Below are 20,453 nucleotides of genomic sequence, written 5' to 3'. Positions count from 1 at the left end.
CACTCAAGATGTGATTCCTAATACACAGACAACAATTACCAAAGTTAAAGAATGATTATTAATATTTGGCAAATCAATAGTTAATTGAACTTTTTATTATTACACAATTTTTTCTTTTAACTAAGGGTTTATCTCTAGCAATCACTCAGTTTTCTTGGGTGGTTATTTGGCCAAAAATACCAGGATAATAATTTAATGTTATTTATCCTTTATGTTTTGGGGATTTTGAAACTGGATATATTAATTAGCTTGTAATCACAATACTATGATTCTGCTTCAGGATTAAAATGGAGGGGAATGGACTTGTTGAGTTTACTTAATGTACTATTTTGTGAGGGGGAAAAGATTGCCTATTTTAATTTAGCAAATGATGCTGTGCAGAAGTACCTCAGGTCTCTTCCTTATTATAATTCACTGATTCAGAATAATTCTAGGGAGAAGCCGTCTTTCTTAAGGGAAAGATAAGTTCCAGAATATCTTAAATGTCTTAAAAACTCTATTTTAAGAAAAAGACTATATGAGGTAAAGTAATGAAAAAAATATATTTTATACCACTTCACATATACCAGAAAATTACATGTAATTTCAGAATTATTGTTATAAAGGCAGAGGGAAGGAATAATTAAATTCATAAACCAATAGTTTGGAAGGCTAGTAATTTTTTGATGCCTTTCCATGACTGTTGGCAAAGGAAGTGGATATTTTGAACTCAAAATAATCACAGATACCATGGAATTGCAAAACCGTTCTCTAAATCTTAGTGAGTCTTCACTCACCTACTTCCCCTTTTAAAAAAAATTTCTGTTGACCTTTACGGTGTATTTTTAAAAAAAAGTCTGGGTAAAGCCCATAAATTACATGAGTATTTTCCTGGGATGAGTACGATGAGATTGGCCTCTCAGTGTAGGGTGTATTTTCAAATTAGGGAACTTGAGTTGTTACCTGATTGGCTGTACAGCTTCGCTCACTAGTTATTTTGAAAAATGGTGCTTTTGCAAGTGGTTGGCACTTAGTAGATATCTGAACAAATGAACGGAAACATCTAATAAATCCTAAAACTCAGAGATGTTTCCTAAATAGATTGGGAGAGACCATTGATTTCTGTAGTCTAGCTGAATTGTCACTTTGGCCTGAAGATCAAGCCAGTGATGTAAGCATGTGGTGGCCACTTGACCTACCTGAATGTATAGACATAAGAAAATAAAGAATATTCATAGACAGTTGGCTTTGCTGTACTGTTAATTGGCATATTTTAGAATTCAGTGGAATGTTGGCTGTAGCGCACCCACGTGATATTTTGACTCTTCTCCATAGTTGTGGCAATATATGATTATACAAAAGACAAGGACGATGAGCTGTCATTCATGGAGGGCGCGATCATTTACGTGATTAAGAAGAATGACGACGGCTGGTATGAAGGGGTCTGCAACCGAGTGACTGGCCTGTTCCCGGGCAACTACGTGGAGTCAATCATGCACTATGCTGATTAAGTGCTTGCTTTTAAAGTAGGTTCTTCTCATCACTCAGTCATACTGTGGGACCATTATGGTTAACAGAATCGTCTTAAAATGTTTTAAAACGTGCCCATATTTTCAGGACATGCTGTTTTATTGGTATAATTGAATGTCTACCTGTAAGCATAAATCTTGGAGGCAGTTTGGGTATTGCTAATCAGCAATTCACACAGGAGGCTGTCTTTAACTGATTATGCTTATATACTTACTTACACATTGTTAACTTTATGACCAGCCTAAATATTCTGGGGGTGTGGGGTATACTATTTAACAAATCATGATTCAGATCGTGCCATTACATGTCTCAGTGCAGCATGGTTACTAACGCTCTGTCAGACTAATAGTAAAATCAGAAACCTTAAATGCTGGTGCTGGTCATACTTTTTGTTTAGACTCTCATTCTTGAAATATACTGTTTGTTTATAGCATGCATACAAATTTATGTATTGAAATATACTTAAAAAAAATCCAAGATGCTTCCAGTTTGTGTAATATTTACTTGGAGTACTCGTACTTAGGTCTCTTGAAACGAATTGAGTCTCTAAGGTCTCCATGTGAAACAAAACAAAAAAAGATCTATCTGTAATGTTGTAATTTGTACCTAAGTTTTTTAATGAGTGAATTTGCATTATAAATTTTTTCATTCATAAATACATAAGTGAACCAAAGGTTTTTGTCCTTTCCTTCACTGGTTTGCTTTAAAAAATACTAATAAATAAAAGATACTGATTTATTGCAGAATTATGGTTCTATTTTCTCAATATATTAACTTGGAAAAAAGTTTTAGCCTTACCTCAACCTGTCCCAAAAGCAGTGGCTGATTTTTACAGATTTAAAATCTGAAATGGTTATTTACAAGTCAATCTACTGAATTCCTTTTCTTAAGTAACTTTTTCAAAGCTAAGAAAATGTGTCCAAGTGCACATTTCTGTAGGTAGAATTCTTAAGGATTGCTCTATCAGTCCTTCAGTTTTCCAGGGGACTGCTGTATACTGGTTCAATGAAAGGAAATTACACTTCTCTTTTACCTATTTCTTTTTTCTAAAAGTGGATGCAACTGATTTTTGACTAGGCACTATTTAAACTCGTTACCTGATACTAGTGACATAAAAATATTCTAAAAATAAAATAATTGGGGCAAAAAGGTGGGCCATGTATTAATCATTGAACAGGGAGGGAGATATACCTGACCAACAGATTTGTATTGTCTTGGTATAATTGAAATGCAACACATGCACTTTGTGTGTCTCCTTTAATTTAAGGGTTAGAGGGATGTCTTCTCATCGTGTGTATAATTCTCCATTGCCTGGGATATTAAAGTAGAACACTCACGTGTGGGTTTCTGTGTATTGAGATTTGTTTGGATTTTAGATTACAGTTATGTACTGGGCGTTACAGACTTAACAACAGCATAGTGAATGGTAAGACTAGTGCAAAACGTTTATTTCTGAAAATTAAAAGACCATTATGGCTACCAAATCAGTGTGACTGTTGCTTATGCATTTTGCCTTTGTTAATTCTAAACATGATTTCAGTACCACTAGTGATCAGCTAGCTACCTGCTTCATTTCATTTTTTTTGAGTGGATTGTTCTCTTAATTTTGTATATAACCTGTTGGCTAAATTTTATGTACAGTCTTTTATAATAAACCATTCTCCTATGAAATTTTGGATACTGTTAAAAAATCTAATGTGGATTGAAATGTAGACGTCACAATTTTATGATCTTTACCTCTATGGTGAAACAAGATAAACCATTTGAATTTTAACATTGATTATTTATTTGTGTAATGGCTTTCCATGTGGATATTAACCATGTAAACAATACCACATATAACCGTCAACATACCTCGATTAGAGTTTACAGGACTAGAATGACCTTCAGATGATTGAAGTAAGTACATTTAAAAAGGTTTCTGAAAAACTTTGCCAATAAAAAAAAATCCCATTAATAAGGTGGAAATGATTTTTTAAAATGATTTTTGGTTCTCTGCACATGAAGCAAAATATATTCCACAAAATTCTGTAGGCACAGTCTGGTAAAATAGCTGCCAGAAATAACAGAAAGAGTTGTCATTTATCTCTTGTGAGCACAATTTCCGAAAGCTGGATGAGGGCCTCTCTCTCTGGGGATGGTCGAAGCTTGCTGATCTCACGTACTGCTTCATGGCTGTACCGCTGGGCGAGGTAGGTTGTCTGCTGCACACCATCACTCTGCAGGACAGCACAAAACACAACAGAGGTGCACACGTCACCCGCCTGGGATCAGCTCTCAAATTCCTGCTCTAATGAATTAAAACCTACTTTTGAGACCTGGTTAGTAAAAAGCCAAACTCTCATGTTCCCCTCCAACTCATGGCTTCCTCTCCCTACATTTTTAGGCCTCTTCTCAGACTGAAGCACATTTTTATTCTATTACCATGCAAAGGAACAAACTCATTAATAAAATAACTATCTATTTCCTCTTAGTTTTTTTGGGGGGGTAATTAGATTTATTTTTATTTAATTTTTAGCAGAGGTACTGGGGAGTGAACCCAGGACCTTGTGCATGCTAAGCACACGCTCTACCACTGAGCTATACCATCCCCTACTTCCCCCTATTTTTAAGTATTCAAGTTTTTTTTTTTAAAGTTTCTATGTATATTAAAATTTTTAAGTGAAACAACCTAAAGTGAAAGTTGAGGACATAGATACATAATATGTAAAAGTATAAAAGAGCTTACAATGAAAATCAACAGTTCCCTTCTTCCAAAGGCACCAAATTTATCTGTTGGTTTCAGTATTTCAATTAATAATCTGAGTTCTTAATCTATTGCCTTTCTGCTAAGACAGACAAGGATTCAGCCCATGACCCCTCTCCTAACCTGCCCAGATTGTTGCCTTTAGTTCTTCCAGTGATGACGTTTGTCAAATTCTGTAGCATCACGTCCGGCTTCATCCTGCGTGAGGACAGCAGCCCCCCTGTTCTTCCCTCTAAGGTAACTGTACACTAGAGAGACTCACATTCCATTCTGTTCCATTCTGTACCCTTGTTACCCTTGTTTTCATGTTGGCTCCTTCTGAAAGCTAAACTAATAAAAAATTACTACTCCCATTATGTAAAAACGTTTACTGCAGAATCAAGACTTGTACTGTGATTTTATTTCCTTCTCTGTGGTTCCATCATTCAGAACAGAATGTAAGATCATGGTTGAAAGGCCTCTGATGTTCTATACCAAGTGACACAAAATATGACTTAAAATACGACGCATTTTAGTTTGCTCTGCTTTCCTGTACGAAAGGCCACTGCCGCATGTAACTGCCTCCTTTTCTTTGTTACCTTGACTGCTTTCCAGCTCTGCTGTGCAGCTGCCATCTCAGGAGGACTTTTCATTCAACTTGTTGGTTCATTCCACTCGTTTTAGTACCTACATCTTTCTCTTTTGGTGTTTCCATATTTTTGTTGCAGTTTATCCACAGATAACTTACCCAGGATATGTGCATCGGAAGTCAGCTTTTTAGTTCTTAAGTGTGGTAATGACTCCTGCTTCATACCTACTGGGCGGTTGGACTGGATACAGAAGTCTAGTCGCTGCCTTCCAGGGCCCGGGGCTTTGCTCTACACTGAGCAAGTTGTCGTCTCTTTCCCTTTTGTTGGTGACTTTTTTTCTTTAACTTTTGTGTTTTGAGTCTCTTCCTTAAAATAGTTGTTACACGATTGTACTGATCGTCTTAGCTTTTTTCATTTTCTTCCACTGCTGTTTTCATTTTGGAAGACTTCCTCAGTGTCACATCCCAGCAATTCTTTGGCGTTAGTTTTTCACATTCATTTAACATTTCTAAGGGCTTATTCTTTGTTTTTTTTAAAAATACTCTCCTGTTCTTGCTTTATGAATGCAGTATTTTTGAGTCCTGTTTTTTTCCCTGATTCTTTCTTTGACTTGGTCTCTTTCATGCAGTGAGCTTCAGTCAACTGCTTAGCAGTCCTCCTAAATAAATCCCAGTTGTCTATTCATACTTAGTGACAGAATAGGGCCTAGGAGCCCTGTCGGGGGAACGGAGCTAGAATTTACAAGTCTTTGGAAAATTTGCTTAGAGAACATTCCTGTGGATTTTCTTCCTAAGTGCATTTCTGCGCAGACTTGCTGGAACTTCACTGTTTGGCACAAGAGCTACAATTAATTTCCCTCTTTTCGGTCCCACTTCTTACTTCGGCCTCAGTAACACCTTTATTTCTGAAGCCGGAACCGCTCCCAGGTATGTCAACTCCATCAGCTCCGGCCCCCTCATGCCGAGTTTCCTATAGTACTGCCAAACTGCCCTCTAAGGGAGGGGGTGTGTATAGCAATTATGATGCTCAACAGTATAGTTAAAAAAAGAAATACATCCTTTGGAGAGGTTTTGCTCTGTGGAAATTTAAAAAATCTGAGAGGTAATTATTTGGATTCTTTCAAGAATTAGACTAACAACAGATCTCGGATCACAGCTGCTTACTAACAATTGCTCACTCCATCTCACTTGAGATCTTTTGTCTCCAAATGACTTTGGATTTGGTTTGGAAACGGCTCATTCTCAAGATAGTCATCAAAACTGAAAATATGCAAAGAGATCTGGCTTCCACAGAAGTTCTGAGGATACGTGGCCGTGTATCAGAAATAAACTTTAACCTTCAGTGGCTAAAGCTTAATTTGCATATGTTGGTTTAAAAAAAACTGCTTTTCAGTTACCATTTCTTAAGTCACATTCATAGCGGTTCAGTAGGACGGACTAGGAAAGAGCAGTTTTGAGAGGTCTCCTGGCGTGTGGCTGTGGCAAGGATGAGGGCTCGGACAAGGAGGGGTATCTGGGTGCCTGGGAGCAGTGTGGCTGCTGGGATGGGCGTGGGGAAGACTGCTCCATACCAGCGGGTCTTGGCCCAGACTGCATGCTGCAGTCACTTGATAGCTTCCAGAAAATGTTAGTGCCCAAGCCCTACCCAAGACCAATTAATAAATCAGAATCTTTGGGAAGAATTCTAGAAGAAATATGAATTATATAAGTTTTTCCCTCTCAGTTTCTGTCAAATCAAGAATTGACCAAACTTGATCTTGTATCTAATATTTGTTACCTTGTTTGTTTGGTTCAAGAGCTCTGCCACACCATACCTGCTCTTGTCTTTCTTCTTTTAGAAATAATCTCACCTGTAACACATACTGTCGCGCTCTGTCCACGTCTCCTGGTAAACTGAACCGTCTCATTATCATGGCGTTCATTTCTGGGAACTAACGAGAAAGAAAAAATCTGTTTAATGCTCTTGGGAAAATCAAATGTTCAAACACTAGTTTGTAACAACAGAAAAAAACCCCACAAAGGTGATTAAATGTTTAGATGATGGGGCCGGGGCTGGTGTGGAGATGGAGGGAGTAAACTGTAGCAATGAAAGCAGCAGAGGGGCGGAGCCACGATGGTGGAGTGGAGACTCACAGCCCACCCTCTCCCACAAATACACGAAGAATTACATCTACAAGCCCAGTGAATCGCACAGAACACCTGCTGAACTCTGGCAGAGTGTCTCTCGTTTTCAAAATACAGTATTCTCACAAAATCCGATAAACAAGTTTATACAGTAGACCACAGGGAACCATAGTCAATATCTTGTAGTAACATGATGAAAAAGAATATGAAAATGAATATATGTATGTTCCTATGTGACTGAAGTATTGTGCTGTACACCAGAAATTGACAACATTGTGAACAGACTATACTTCAATAAAAATATATTAAAAAAAAAAAGGCAGAGCTAAGAGGACATCTGTTTCCACGCCCGGGACGAGCTGGTGTGGCATCGATCCGTGTTTATTCTGCCCTTCTGTTCTATCCTTGGTCCAACGCCGAGTTAAGAAAGACAAGGAACAAAAGCACATCCCTAAAATCTCCTTATTGGGCTTCTGTGGATCTCAAACTTAAGGTTGCACCAGAATCACTGGGGGCCTAGGGGCCCCCCCACCCCTGCCAGTTTCTAATCAGCAGGGGTGGGGCCTGGGTGCACTTCTGCTGTGTCCTGGATGAGGCTGATTGTGCTCCTCTCTGACAGCAAATCTGAGAACCACTGGCCTAAGATGCAGGTGGGTCTTCTGCTTTTCCTACTAAATGGAGTGACACGTGCCAGCTACCACACAGAGCCCAGAAATAAACCCACAGACCTATGGTTAATTAACCTGCAACGAAGGAGGCAAGAATATACAATAGAGAAGAAGTCTCTTCAGTACATGGTGTTGGGAAAGCCGGACAGCAGCATGTAAATCAATGAAGACCGATCACGCCCTCACACCATAACACAAAAATAAACTCAAAATGGCTTAAAGACTTAAATATAAGACACAATAAACCTCCTAGAAGAAAACATAGGCAAAACATTCTCTGTCTTAGATCTTAGCAATGTTCTCCTAGGGCACTCTACCCAGGGAACAGAAATAAAAGCAAAAATTAACAAATGGGACCTAATTAAACTTACAAGCTTTTGCACAGTAAAGGAAACCATAAGCAAAACAGAACAAACTATGGGAGAAAATACTTGCAAATGATGTGACTGACAAAGTTTTAGTTTCCAAAATAAATAAGTAGCTCATACAACTTAATAACAAAACAAACAATCCAATCAAAAATGGGCAGAAGACCTAAGCAAGCAATTCTCCAGTAAAGACATACAAATGGACAATAGGCACATGAGAAAATGCTCAATGTTACTAATTATCAGAGAAATGTAAATCAAAACTACAATGAGGTATCACCTCACACCAGTCAGAATGGCCATCATTCAAAAGTCCACAAATGACAAATGCTGGAGAGGCTGTGGAGAAAAGGGAACCCTCCTACACTGCTGGTGGGAATATAGTTTGGTGCAGCCACTATGGAAAACAGTATAGAGATTCTTCAAGAAACTAAAAATAGACTTACCATATGACCCAGCCATCCCACTTCTGGGCATATATCTGGAGGGAACTCTAATTTGAAAAGATACATGTACCCCAGTGTTCACAGCAGCACTACATACAATAGCCAAGACATGGAAACACTGTAAATGTCCATCGACAGATGATAAAGAAGTTGTGGTATATTTATACAATGGAATACTACTCAGCCATAAAAGAAAATAAAATAATGCCACTTGCAGCAACATGGATGGGCCCAGAGATCATCATTCTAAGTGAACTAAGCGAGAAAGAGAGAGAAAAATACCATATATCACTTACAAGTGGAATCTAAAAACAAAAAAGAAAAGAGGACACTAATGAACACATCTACAAAACAGAAAAAGACTTGCAGACATAGTAATCAGTCTTACAGTTACCAGGGAAAGGGGGTGAGAAAGGATAAATTTGGGAGTCTGAGATTTGCAAATGTTGGCCATTACATATAAAAATAGATAAAAACCAGATTTCTTCTGTATAGCACAAGGAACAATGTTCAATATTGTGTAATAACCTTTAATGAAAGAATATGAAAATGAATATATGTATATATATGCGTGACTGGGACATTGTGCTGCACACTAGAAACTGACACACTATAAATGACTGTACTTCAATAAAAAAAAAATCTGTATTCTACAATATTTAGCAACAATTTAGGAGAACTATTTGCATTAACAGAATCAGGAAGCCAGGACCGCAAGCCCTTCGCTTTCTAGAATCGAGCTCCAGTCCTGGCACTGCCACAGCTGGTTACTTAACCGCTTGGGCCCCCGCTTCCCCATCTGTATCATGAAGGAGCTGAGCTATGTGAGCAGAAATCCGTTACTTCTAATCGCTTTTGGGTCCCTGAAATAAAAGGTAAGACGTCTGGTCCTGGCCACGTCAGTGTTTACAGCAGTTGCCAGTTCTTCCCTGGCCATGAGCCTGAAGGATGAAATAAGTTGCTGTCCTGTAACCAGCAGCATGGTATTAGTAATCCTAGAGGAAAAAATAGGTCACACATAGACAGATCTCAACTCGATGATGGCAATGAGGAATTAAGAATGTTCCTTCCAGGGCAAAGTACGCATCAGAACAAAGTTCTAAACACGTAGAGGCTGCTAATAATATGTTTATAAAATTTAAAAAGGCAGCAATTGATGAGTTCTTAAATGAAAACCAGTAGTTAGTTTTAGTTACTGGTCTTTTAAGAAGAAAATTTACGAGGTGTGGGGGAAATAAAAAGAATAAAACTTACGTTTCATTACCAGTCGGGAAAGCTAAACTGATTAATTTTAGTGGTAAAAAGTCGAATCCGTAAGACGTGTCTTAGTTTTTTAAGAACATATTTCAAAACTGGATTTCTAGAAGGCTATACATCCTTAAAGCTAATGTGCTACTGTCCTGGGCATCTGGTAAAATTATGTTGTTTACGGTAGATGAGCTTTTTCTGCAGTGCCAACAACTGTGTAAAATGTGCTGATTGGGGTGGTTTCTGATTCCTTTTACTATAAAAAGCATTGAGAAAGCAAAGTTTGAAAAAAAATTTTTTGCATTAAGTGTGACTATATCCTTCCTTTGAAACATGTTGTGTGTGCAATTTTAATATGCAAATATCAAACTTCCCCCTGGGCACTCCCTGTCCCCGAAATGTGCACAAGGAAATGAAAAGCGTGACAGGCCGGAAAGACACCAGCCTGCCTGCAGATTTACTGAGGAAGAAGAAGATCCTTGTTTGCCTGGGCTCTGTTGTTAAGAGTCGGAAAATCACCTGTGGACAGATCAGATTCTAACTGTGAACTCTGTCCATTAACTAACCACAGAGGGGATCAGTGAACTGTAGTGAGCTTATCACTCAGCCAAGACTTGGGTGATGATGGCACCAGCTAGTCACACAGTAGCAGAAGCCTGGGCAGCTGGTGCAGGGGCTGGTGGTGGCGGCTGGAAGCCGGACGACAGGCTGACATTTAGGTCTGGTGACTGATCACAGAGAGAAGAAAAGCACAAGAAAGGAAAGATCTTTAAAGGGTATTTGAGAACTAACGTAATCACCCCTCAAAGAGAAAACACTTCTATTTGGTTTCTGAAGATCTTGAAATCCAACCTATATTCTTTAAAGGTCTATTTTAACACGCAGGTTTTGTTTCTGCAGACAGTATGTGTACATGGGCGGACACGGTCGCCCCTGCGACCTCCCCAGAAATCCGGCAGCTTTTCTTAAATCCTCTGTATCACCTGTTATCAGGAAACTCCCTCAGAGAAACATCAGAAATAGTGAATTCCAAAGAGGGGGTTTCTGTCAAATCGCTGAGTCCAACAAACTCCAATATCAAGACAACCCAGCAAGCTAAACGAGAGAGGAAAGGTGGTTTCCCAAGGTTGCTGGTCTTGGTCCAGTGAGACTCAATGTTTGTAAACGGAAAAGTTCAAAGACTAACTAGCTTGCAAACAAAACTCACCTACCTCTGGAAAGAAATTACTGACATCTTACTAGTCCACTAAAGGGGCAGGTTACCGACAACAGTGAGAGCCGACCCAGAGCCTCTTCTCTGCGTGTCGCCAGTGCCTTTCTGGGTCCCTGCTCTGCGGGGACTCCTGGAGCTCAGACAAGCCCATCAGGCACCAGCACTGGCCACCATGGGCGGTGGCAGGAATTCCGCATCATGTAGCAAAGTGAGTGCTGGTCCTAGAAGACATGGGGCATTTATTGCCCAAGGTGCCATTTACCAGATGTTTAATTTTGGCCAAGTCTGAGCATCTCTTGCTTATTTGTAGAAGGGACAGAACACCTACCGCAGAGCAGAGCTGTGAGGTCAGAGAGAACATCCAAACTTTGCAAACCGTAAAATCATTCAATGGAGAGACTGCACATTCTCATGTTAGTTTTGGAACTTGTTTTACCCCAGGTCAACTTGAGCCTCATAAATCTTTTGACAAACAAATTTCTGACTAAGAATCTAACTTTTGATCATGTAATCTGTAGCAGAGCCTAAACTTGGTGTTTTATTTGAAAACAACACACGCATTTGACTCACTCCTGGCCCACACGCTACAGGACAGAACAATCAGTCTGCTTGGGAAACAAGCACTGTCCCGGGCTGCTTCCCGCTCGGCCTCGTTCCGTGTCCCTTCTCTAAGGCTGCGGTGTGCCTTTAGCTCCTTTTAACTCCTTTCCCTACCGCCTTCTGGGCAGACGGGAGAAGCGGTGAGGGTGAGTGTGTGCCCTGGGATGCTGGCCTTTCCCAGTGACACACACAGAGCTGTGGTTTAGGACACTGAAAACTTCTGTTTGTTCCTTTTCCTTGGTTTTTTTTTTTTTTTTTCCCAAACCATCATTTTTAATCTCTGTAGATAACCAACAAGTTAATCTGGAGGAATGGTCCACCTGCCTGCTGAGTTTGCCCCTGCACATCTGAAAGCAGAGTTAGTCACTCTCCTTTGTGTAAAGGAGGGCAAAGGGGCTCCTTCTGAAGTATGCTCGAAGTGAAGCACAGTCAGCAGAGGCAAACGTTCTCAGTCACCGTAAGGTCAAAGCAGGACTCAGCAGTTAACCTGGCGTCAAGGGGCCTGTGACAATTATTTACAGTTGTTGAGATGTTTAAGGGCACAGCACCCAGTGCTTCTCAGTAGACTGTGGCTTCTTTAGGGGACAGCGTGTTCCTCAGTTGCCCTGATGACCGGGGCCGGGCTGAGGGGGGCTTCCTGGGCGGCGGGAGCTCCGTGCGCTCCCCCAGCTCCTGGCTCCTCGTTCCCGTCTCCCGACCAGGCCTGGGGAGCTCACTCTGCGGCCACTGCCTCATCTTTCTCATCTCAGACGTGCCTTACTTTCCCCTGGCTCGTGAATCTTCTGTTTTTTTGTGGGTTAATGGTAACACAGAAAATGTCCCTCCCTCGTGCGTTTAATGCACACGATTTTGCAGACTCTTGTCAGAATCTGGTACTCGTATTAATACTTTTCTTGAGGTCCGCGCTGGCGAGTTAGTCTCTGTAGGAGGAAGAAGCTGTTCACGGCACCTCTCACCTCTGCCTCCACGCTGAGAGGCTGGCGGGAGCCCAGTAACCAGGACAGATGTCTCCTTGTGGGGTCGCTGCTCCAGCACCTCCGCTCACAGCCCTCATCCCTCAGTTGACGGCTGTCCACTGACGTGTTGCCCGAGCTAAGCCGGCCCGACCCCGGCCCCCGGCCCCCCAGCTCCCCAGCCTTCTGAGAATGACCCTGTTTGCGGCTCTGCGAGGTAGTGGATGAAATACCCCCCCCCCCTTTTTTTTAGTTTTTTTAATGAAGTGGGGTAATTAGCTTTATTTAGTTAGTAGAGGTACTGGGAATTGAACCCAGGACCTAATGCATGCTAGGCATGCTCTCTACCGCTGAGCTATACCCTCCCCCTCTCCCCTTTTGTGTCAGAAACTGATCAAATGTAAGGTCGCTGGTTTCTAGAATATCAAAATGGAATCATGGAGGTCTTTGGAAGACGCGATTTATCTGCGTAAATTCTAAGAGGAGGCAAACTCTCTAAGACTAAAAGTGACTAAAATTTGAGGCCAAAGAGCTAATTTTTAATTTCACGGCATGGTGACGAACATCTCACTGCTTTGCTAAATGACAAATTAAATGTTACTCAGATAAAAATCTATTAAAATGATGTCCAAATACCAGCTAATGTCCCACTTCTTTCAAACAGCACTTGGCATGGCCAGAGGCGGTGTGGCCTGGGGCCAGGGCAGGCTCTGGAAACGCCTGCCTTGTGAGTCACGGCAGCGTCTTTGAAGCTCCCGCAGCTTTTCGTCCATAGGAAGGAGACTGAAGGCAGCTGTACTTACTTCCTGCACTGACAGCCCCCCGGTCTTGCAGGAAGGAGGGACTGTGTGGTTCCAGGGGTGCCTTCCACTGACGTCTTGACACTTTGCGGCCAGGGCCAAGGCACTGGGAGCTGCAAACAGTCCCGTTAGACTTCTGGAACTGGAGGATTTCTCAGGCTTGGAAGCCCTTCCTGGGCCTTTTTAACGGGCTCTGAGGCACACTCAAAGTCCTGTCCTACAATCAAGATGTGGAAACCTGCCACCCTGTCAGTGCCCCAAATACATGGAAGCACTCTTGACGCCTCCTTAAATTTAGCACACCGCTCTTAGTTTACATAGTCTCTCCATGAATATTATCTCAGTTAATCCTCACAACGACCCCAGGAGGCAGCTGTCATCTCCTCAATGTTACAGAGGAGGACACAGGTGGATCTCAGAGGCACAATGACTGGCCTGGACACCCCGGTCCCTGTGCCCTCTTACAGACGCTTCTCCATCTCCTGCGAGACCTGCCCGCCCGCTGAGCCCGGAAGGAACTGGTTCTGCAGGGCTACCTGGCAGCGCATCCAGAGAGTTCATAAAACCTACCTGCTGACAAGCAAATAAGACAGGGCCGGTGGCTAAGCCGAGCTTCAGGTCGGCCGATGTTGGTTTGCCCATCTGGTCAGAACACGAGGTGAAGTCCAGGACGTCATCTATCAGCTGGCAGGAGGGAGAAAGGGTTGTCGCGGGCACCACCCCGCAGCGTCCCTGCCGCCCGTCCCACCGCACCAGCAGGCTGCCCGCTGACCAAGCCGAGGACCAACCTGGAAAGCGATGCCCACGTTCTTTCCGTATTGATAGGCAATGTCATGTACCACTGGGTCAGGGCATCCCAGGACAGAGACCTGAAAGAAAGAATCTGGAGATAAGACGCTGGGTGGCAGAAGCAGGGCAGCCAACCCCCGCGTGGACGGAGCCACACATCCTTTCTCTTAGGAAAAAGGCAGTGAGGCTGGATGATGCTACCAGGAGACCAAACACGTGCAGAGTACCTGTGCTTTTAATGAAAGGATTTCTGCCTCAGATTGTTTTCTTAAACTTTAAGAAAACCATCCTTTTCCCCCTGTCACAGGGTAAGCCGTGTTTCCCACCATGCAGAAAAACCCAAGAGATGACTGGACCAGTTCTGCTGTGAGCCTTTTAGACATGCAAAAGAAAGAGACTCCAATAATGTGAAATGCTGGCTTCCAGGACCCGGCAACCTCGACAAACTGTTGGCACTATTTTTATTTTTCCATTGACTTACCCTTATTTTAGAGATAGACATCTAATCTGATGTAATCACACACAGGAAATTGCTATCCATATTTCCCCATTTGCAGTCCTTTCTTACAGTCATCTTTGGTGATTTCACTTAATTTGAAATGCAGTTTTTTTCCTGATGCATCTGTAAGAGCCTCAGGCCTCGAGCTTCAGACACATACTATTCCTTCATTCTCAAATGACTTTCCTTGGTCCTAAGGTTTCCAGATTTCTCTCACAAGAAGTTAACTGCATAAAAACATTTTTCCTCTTTTCAGTAGGGGAGAAATAGGACTTCTAAATCTTTGGTAAAACTCCAAAAAGTCAGCTGGCACCAGCCACTCAGCACATTTCCTGCTGCTCTGCTAAGCATGCTAAGCAGGCCAGGCCACCCTGCAAAGGACAAAGATGATAAAAACCAAAATGGGGGCAGGAGGGACACTCCTCTACCGGAGGGGGCAGGTAGGTACTGACCCACAAGAAAGTCAGATGGGGCTCCTCCGGCCCTTCTGTCACTGGTCCCTGACCTCAGCCCCCACCCCTGGCTGGGACCCTGCTTGGCTCAGGCATCAGTGTGCCAGGGGGTGAGGGCTGGGCTCTGCAGCTGGCCGGCGAGGGCGGCCCCTTAAAATCACCACTGTGACCTTCGTGTGTTAGTGAGTCTGTGCTTCAGTCTCCTCATCTGGGAGATGTGGGACCAAAAGCACTTACAGGCCCACACGTGGTGCTGCCGGGAAACCCTCCCTGGTATGTTTGCTGTTACCGCTAACGGCCCTCCTCCTCCTGGCGCATTTGATGCAGGAACAGGACAGGGCGGGTGGCCCACGCACCTCTGTGAACAGAAGCCGGGGCCCATTCCCTGCTCAACCCGGAGGATGTCTTTGACGACGTAATGACTGAGTGCATAATGTCTGGCCAAACGTTCTCCATAAAAACGCACACGTCATAAAAGGTCAGGCTGCCACTTAACTTGAGTGAATAATAAACTCAACTGCTTTCAACAGCAAAGACCTCACCCTCGTGGGCACCGCCCCGCGGGCTGTAAGGAGGGATCCCCCTTCCACGAGCGACCCTAGGAGACCACACGCAAGACAGCCTAGACGTTTGAGAGAAGTCAAGAAAGGCATCAACTCGGCTGAAAGGATGAGAGGGGCGAGATCTGGGCTGCCTGGGAAATGCCGAGCTCCGACCGCAACGAGACCCCTTTCTAGACAAAAAAACCTCACACGGCGGTTCCGCAGCGCGGGTGACACCGTTTCCTCCACACAAAGCAGCACAAAAATACAACCTTCCTTCCTGAGAAGTAGAAGGTTTTTAAAACCCCATTCTATTTCTAAACTCAATGAATTAAAATTTATGGAGTACGTAGGACGGGCACTTTACATTCTCTCAGTTAAGTCTCACGACATCCCATAAATATTTCTTCTGCGGGTGACGATGGTAAAAGCTAACAATTCCTGAGCTTTCTCACGTGTCCCTCACTTAGGAGGAAGGAGCGGAGGCACAGAAGGTGCCAGGCGTTGCAGGACCAGGAAATGGTGGGATCAGAGTTGAACTCCAGTGGTCTCCCTCCAGTGACTGCTCGCAATCACCAAATTCATAACCTGGATCCAGTCACACAAACCCAAATAGAAACAACGTAACTTGTACAACTTGGCTTGTAGTCTTCAAAATACCAAGGTGATATAAGAAAAAAGAAATACCCAGGAATTACCATTAAGAGACTAAAGACTCAGGACAGAGAGGATCAAGACGGTGGAGTAGGAGGCCGAGGAGCTCGCCTCCCAGCACCAAGCCTATCAAAAATACACTGACATGTGGAACAATTCCCACAGAAAACCAACTGGAAACTGGCAGAAGACCTCTTATACAACCAAAGCTGCAAAAAAGATCTCTACATAACTGTGTAGGATGGGTAAAAAAAAAAAGAAAAAGGCATCAGGATGGGACAGCGTCCCTAGGAGGGATGGTGAAGGAAGGCGGGAAGGTCCACAAAGGCAGGCCCCTCACCCAGGGGAGCCCCCTGTCTCCCCGGAGGTCCACTGGGACGGGCAGAGGGGCTGGAGGGGCCTGACTCCGCTGGGAGGCGTGCGCATGTGCCGACTTGCTAGCTGCAGAGATCCGCACATGCGCACTTGGCTGCCGCAGGGCCTTGTGCCTGCGCTTCCCGGTCCAAAAGTCAGGGGGCGCTGCTAGTATCAACGGCGGCTAGGGGCTGAATCTCAGGGGTCTGCCCAGGAGAGGACTTTGTCTAGTTGCGCAGACAGCCCAGAGGGCCTGGGGTATGGTCCACGAGGCCTATTTTTCCCTCACATATGGTGGGGGTGGGTCCAGCAGTGGTGGGCCTGGCATCCACAATGGGTGATGCTACAGAAACGCACGTCTTGAGTGGACAGCCCCTGCGAGGGGTAGGGCATCCATTCACTTCCCAGCAGGAGTGCTCTGGTTTGCCCACCCCACACCGCAGCTTGGAGCTGCATCTGAGGCTGTCACTATCTGCAGATGACATGATACTCTACACAGAGAACCATAATGACTCTATGCAAAAACTATTAGAATGTATAAATGAATTCAGCAAGGCAGCAGGATACAAGATTAATGTAACAAAATCTGTTGCATTTCTTTATGCTAACAATGAAATATCAGAAGGTTAAAAAAAAATTCCATTTAAAACCTCATCCAAAAAAACCCCTACAAATAAACTTAACCAAGGAGGTGAAAAACCAATACATTGGAAACTATAACATTGATAAAGGAAACTCAGGATGATTCCAAGAAATGGAAAGATATCCCATGCTCTTGGACTGGAAGAATTAATACTGTTAAAATGGCCATCCTACCCAAAGCAAGCTACAGATTTAATGCAATCCCTATCAAATTACCCAGGACATTTTTCACAGAACTAGAATAGTCCTAAAATTTATACGGAATCACTAAAGACCCAGAATTGCCAAAGCAATCCTGAGGAAAAAGAACAAAGCTGGAGGCATAACCCTTCCAGACTTCAGATACTACAAAGATACAGTAATCAAAACTGTATGCTATTGGCACAAAAACAGACATATCGATCAGTGGAACAGAACAGAGAGCCCAGAAATAAACCTACACACCCACGGTCAATCGATCTGCAACAAAGGAAGCAAGAATATACAATGGAAAAAAGACAATCTTTCAACAAGTGGTGTTCGGAAAGCTGGACAGTTGCATGTAAATCAATGAAATTAAAACATTCCCTCACACCATATACAAGAATAAACTCCAAATGGTTTAAACACCTAAATGTAAGACATGACACTATAAAACTCCTAGAAGGGAACATAGGCAAAACATTCTCAGACATAAGTCAGCAATATTTTCTTAGGTCAGTCTCCCAAGGCAAAAGAAATAAAAGTAAAAGTGAACAAATGAGACCTAATCAAACTTAAAATCTTTTGCACAGTAAAGGAAACCAACAACAAAATAAGACAACCTACAGACTGGGAGAAAATATTTGCACATGACGCCACTGACAAGGGGTTAATATCCAAAATATACAAATAACTCATACAACTCAATATCAAAAAAAACAAACAACCCAAACAAAAAATGAACAGAAGACCTAAGTAGACATTTCTCCAAAGAAGACACGCTGATGGCCAATGAGCACATGAAGAGATGTTCAACATCGCTAATTAGAGGAATGCAAATCAAAACTACAATGAGGTATCACCTCACATCGGTCAGAATGGCCATCATTAAAAAGTCAACAAATAACAAATGCTGGAGAGGGTGTGAAGAGAGAATCCTTTCACACCGTTAGTGGGTATGTAAATTGGTGCAGCCACTATAGAAAACAGTACAGAAGTTGCTTAAAAAACTAAAGACAGAGCTACATATGATCCAGCAATCCCATTCCTGGGTCTGTATCTGGAAAAGATAAAAACTCTAATTCGAAAAGATACATGTACCCCCAATATTCATAGCAGCACTATTTACAATAAGCAAGACATGGAAACAACCCAAGTGTCCATCAACAGACGACTGGCTTAAGAAGATGTGTTTGGGGTGTGTGTGTGTGTGTGTGTGTACACACACACACACACACACACACACACATATATACACATCCAATATAATGGAATATTATTTCACAGCCATGAAAAAAGAATTAAAATACTGCCATTTGTAGCAACATGGATGGACCTAGAGAATATTATACTAAGCAAAGTAAGTCAGAGAGACAAATATATCACCTATATGTGGAATCTTAAAAAATAATATAAATGAATCTATATACAAAATAGAAACAGACTCATAGACATAGAAAATAAACTTACAGTTACCACAGGGAAAAGAGAGGTGCAGGGATAAATTAGGAGTACAGGATTAACCGATACAAACTACTGTAAGTAAAACAGATAAGCAACAAGGATTTACTGAACAGCACAGGGAACTACATTCAGTATCTTGTGATAACCTAGAGGGGAAACAATTTGAAATATATATTATTTATATATATAATAATCTGAAATATCTAATACCACGTTGCTGTACACTTGAAACTAGCACAATATTGTAAGTCAACTACACTTCAATTAAAAAGATTCTTGACAACTAAATGCAACATGAGTTCCTGGACTGGATTCTGGACCAGAAAAAAAAAATTTCCCGTTTGTTAGAACAACACGAAAATTGTTAAAACTGGAGTGAGATCTATCTACAGATTATCAAAATCCAAAAAATAGGTGTTCTGCAGATTTGACCCACATATCAAAATTCTGCAGTGGCCCAATGTGGCTTTGAAAATGAGGCAACAGGAAGACAGTCCATTGATTCCAGGCCACATGCAGCACTGGAGAGAATACAAATTCAGGAAAAAAAAGTGCGAAAAATAAATGAATCTGCAGGATTATCATACCCAGTTCTAGGTTCAAATGCCGGCTCAGCTACTGTCTGACAGCAGAGAGGAGACACCAGGGCCCTCTGGTGTCAGTCCTGTCAGATTTTCTGGGGACCAGGTCACAGCATTCATTGGTAAGCTACACAATGGATCTGGCATGACTACATATAGAAGCCAACAGCCAATCATCTTTTAAGATTACTTCTACTTTGACATCAATCAGTGCTGGTGTTGCAGATCACTCCTAAACAGTCCTCTCTCAGACTCAATACTATTTTCCATTAAATAATCCTTAGGACAATGAATTATATGCTGCTAAATTTCCTTCAAATTCCTATAACATCTTGGAATTCCATTAGTTCTTCTGTAACAATTCTGATGTTTAAATTTTCCTTACCCTTTTTTTGGGTAACTCTAATGTGCTTTTTAAAAACATTATTTGTGGGGGATAATTAGGTCTATTTATTTTTAGAGGAGGTACTGGGGATTGAACCCAGGAACTTGTGCATGCTAAGCATGAGCTATACCCTCCCCCCTCTAATTTGCTTTGCACGCATTCTTTTAAAGCCACAGTCTTTGCGTTTTAAATACCAGGAGCACATAAAAATAGTAATTTTGAATATATAACACCTCTGGAACATCTCTATCCATAGGCACTTAAATTTAGAAACTTTTATTCAGAGAGCTCACACTATGATTTTGCTTTATTATTCTAACAGCTCTGGAGCTTAGGAATAAATCACATGAAAAGCGGGTAGTTCTGGGATGAAGCCAGCATGCCTCCTAGTGGACGGCGTAAAACATCTCTTTTGTGATGAGGGTCGAGCCATGTTAATTATGTAAGTCCCTTTTTACTTGCTAATCTGTGAAGAATGAGGTCTTCTTCATAATCAAATATGCGTGCTATCCTGTCTTTGGCTTCCTAAGCAGAGGACAGTGAATTAAGTTCTTCCTTGAGGCCATGGGTTCATTTCTGTGGGCTCTTCGCAGGATTCGATCACTGAGCGCCCCGGTCTGGTTCTGGCTCCAATGGGGGCTGCTGGCTGTGGCTGTGGGAGGTCCACA

At 42.3% G+C, this 20,453-nt stretch overlaps 2 protein-coding genes across 16 annotated transcripts in view; one reads left to right on the top strand and one right to left on the bottom strand.

Annotated features, from left to right (window-relative positions):
* ABI1 (abl interactor 1) overlaps nt 1-2,255 on the top strand; it is a 100,124-nt gene extending 97,869 nt beyond the window's left edge. For all 13 annotated transcript variants that reach the window (XM_074358048.1, XM_074358038.1, XM_074358049.1 and 10 more), the window contains one exon: nt 1,315-2,255. In XM_074358048.1, the coding sequence (XP_074214149.1) occupies nt 1,315-1,490 (176 nt within the window). In that variant the 3' untranslated portion in view covers nt 1,491-2,255. The remainder of the gene's footprint in view (nt 1-1,314) is intronic.
* A 1,016-nt stretch (nt 2,256-3,271) lies between these two features.
* Nucleotides 3,272-20,453, bottom strand: part of PDSS1 (decaprenyl diphosphate synthase subunit 1) — a 37,914-nt gene continuing 20,732 nt past the window's right edge. For 2 of the 3 annotated variants that reach the window (XM_074358050.1, XM_074358051.1), the window contains exons 8-11: nt 14,032-14,112; nt 13,814-13,927; nt 6,674-6,754; nt 3,272-3,728 (exon numbers count right to left, since the gene is read on the bottom strand). In XM_074358050.1, coding sequence (XP_074214151.1) covers nt 3,588-3,728; nt 6,674-6,754; nt 13,814-13,927; nt 14,032-14,112 — 417 coding nt within the window. In that variant the 3' untranslated portion in view covers nt 3,272-3,587. Of the gene's footprint in view, nt 3,729-6,673; nt 6,755-13,813; nt 13,928-14,031; nt 14,113-20,453 lie in introns of those variants that run through there. The other variant, XR_012504136.1, reaches the window with a different exon arrangement.

The sequence above is a fragment of the Camelus bactrianus genome, chromosome 35, assembly GCF_048773025.1.
Source record: "Camelus bactrianus isolate YW-2024 breed Bactrian camel chromosome 35, ASM4877302v1, whole genome shotgun sequence".
Taxonomy (NCBI): domain Eukaryota; kingdom Metazoa; phylum Chordata; class Mammalia; order Artiodactyla; family Camelidae; genus Camelus; species Camelus bactrianus.
This window is presented reverse-complemented; position numbering and strand designations above follow the sequence as displayed.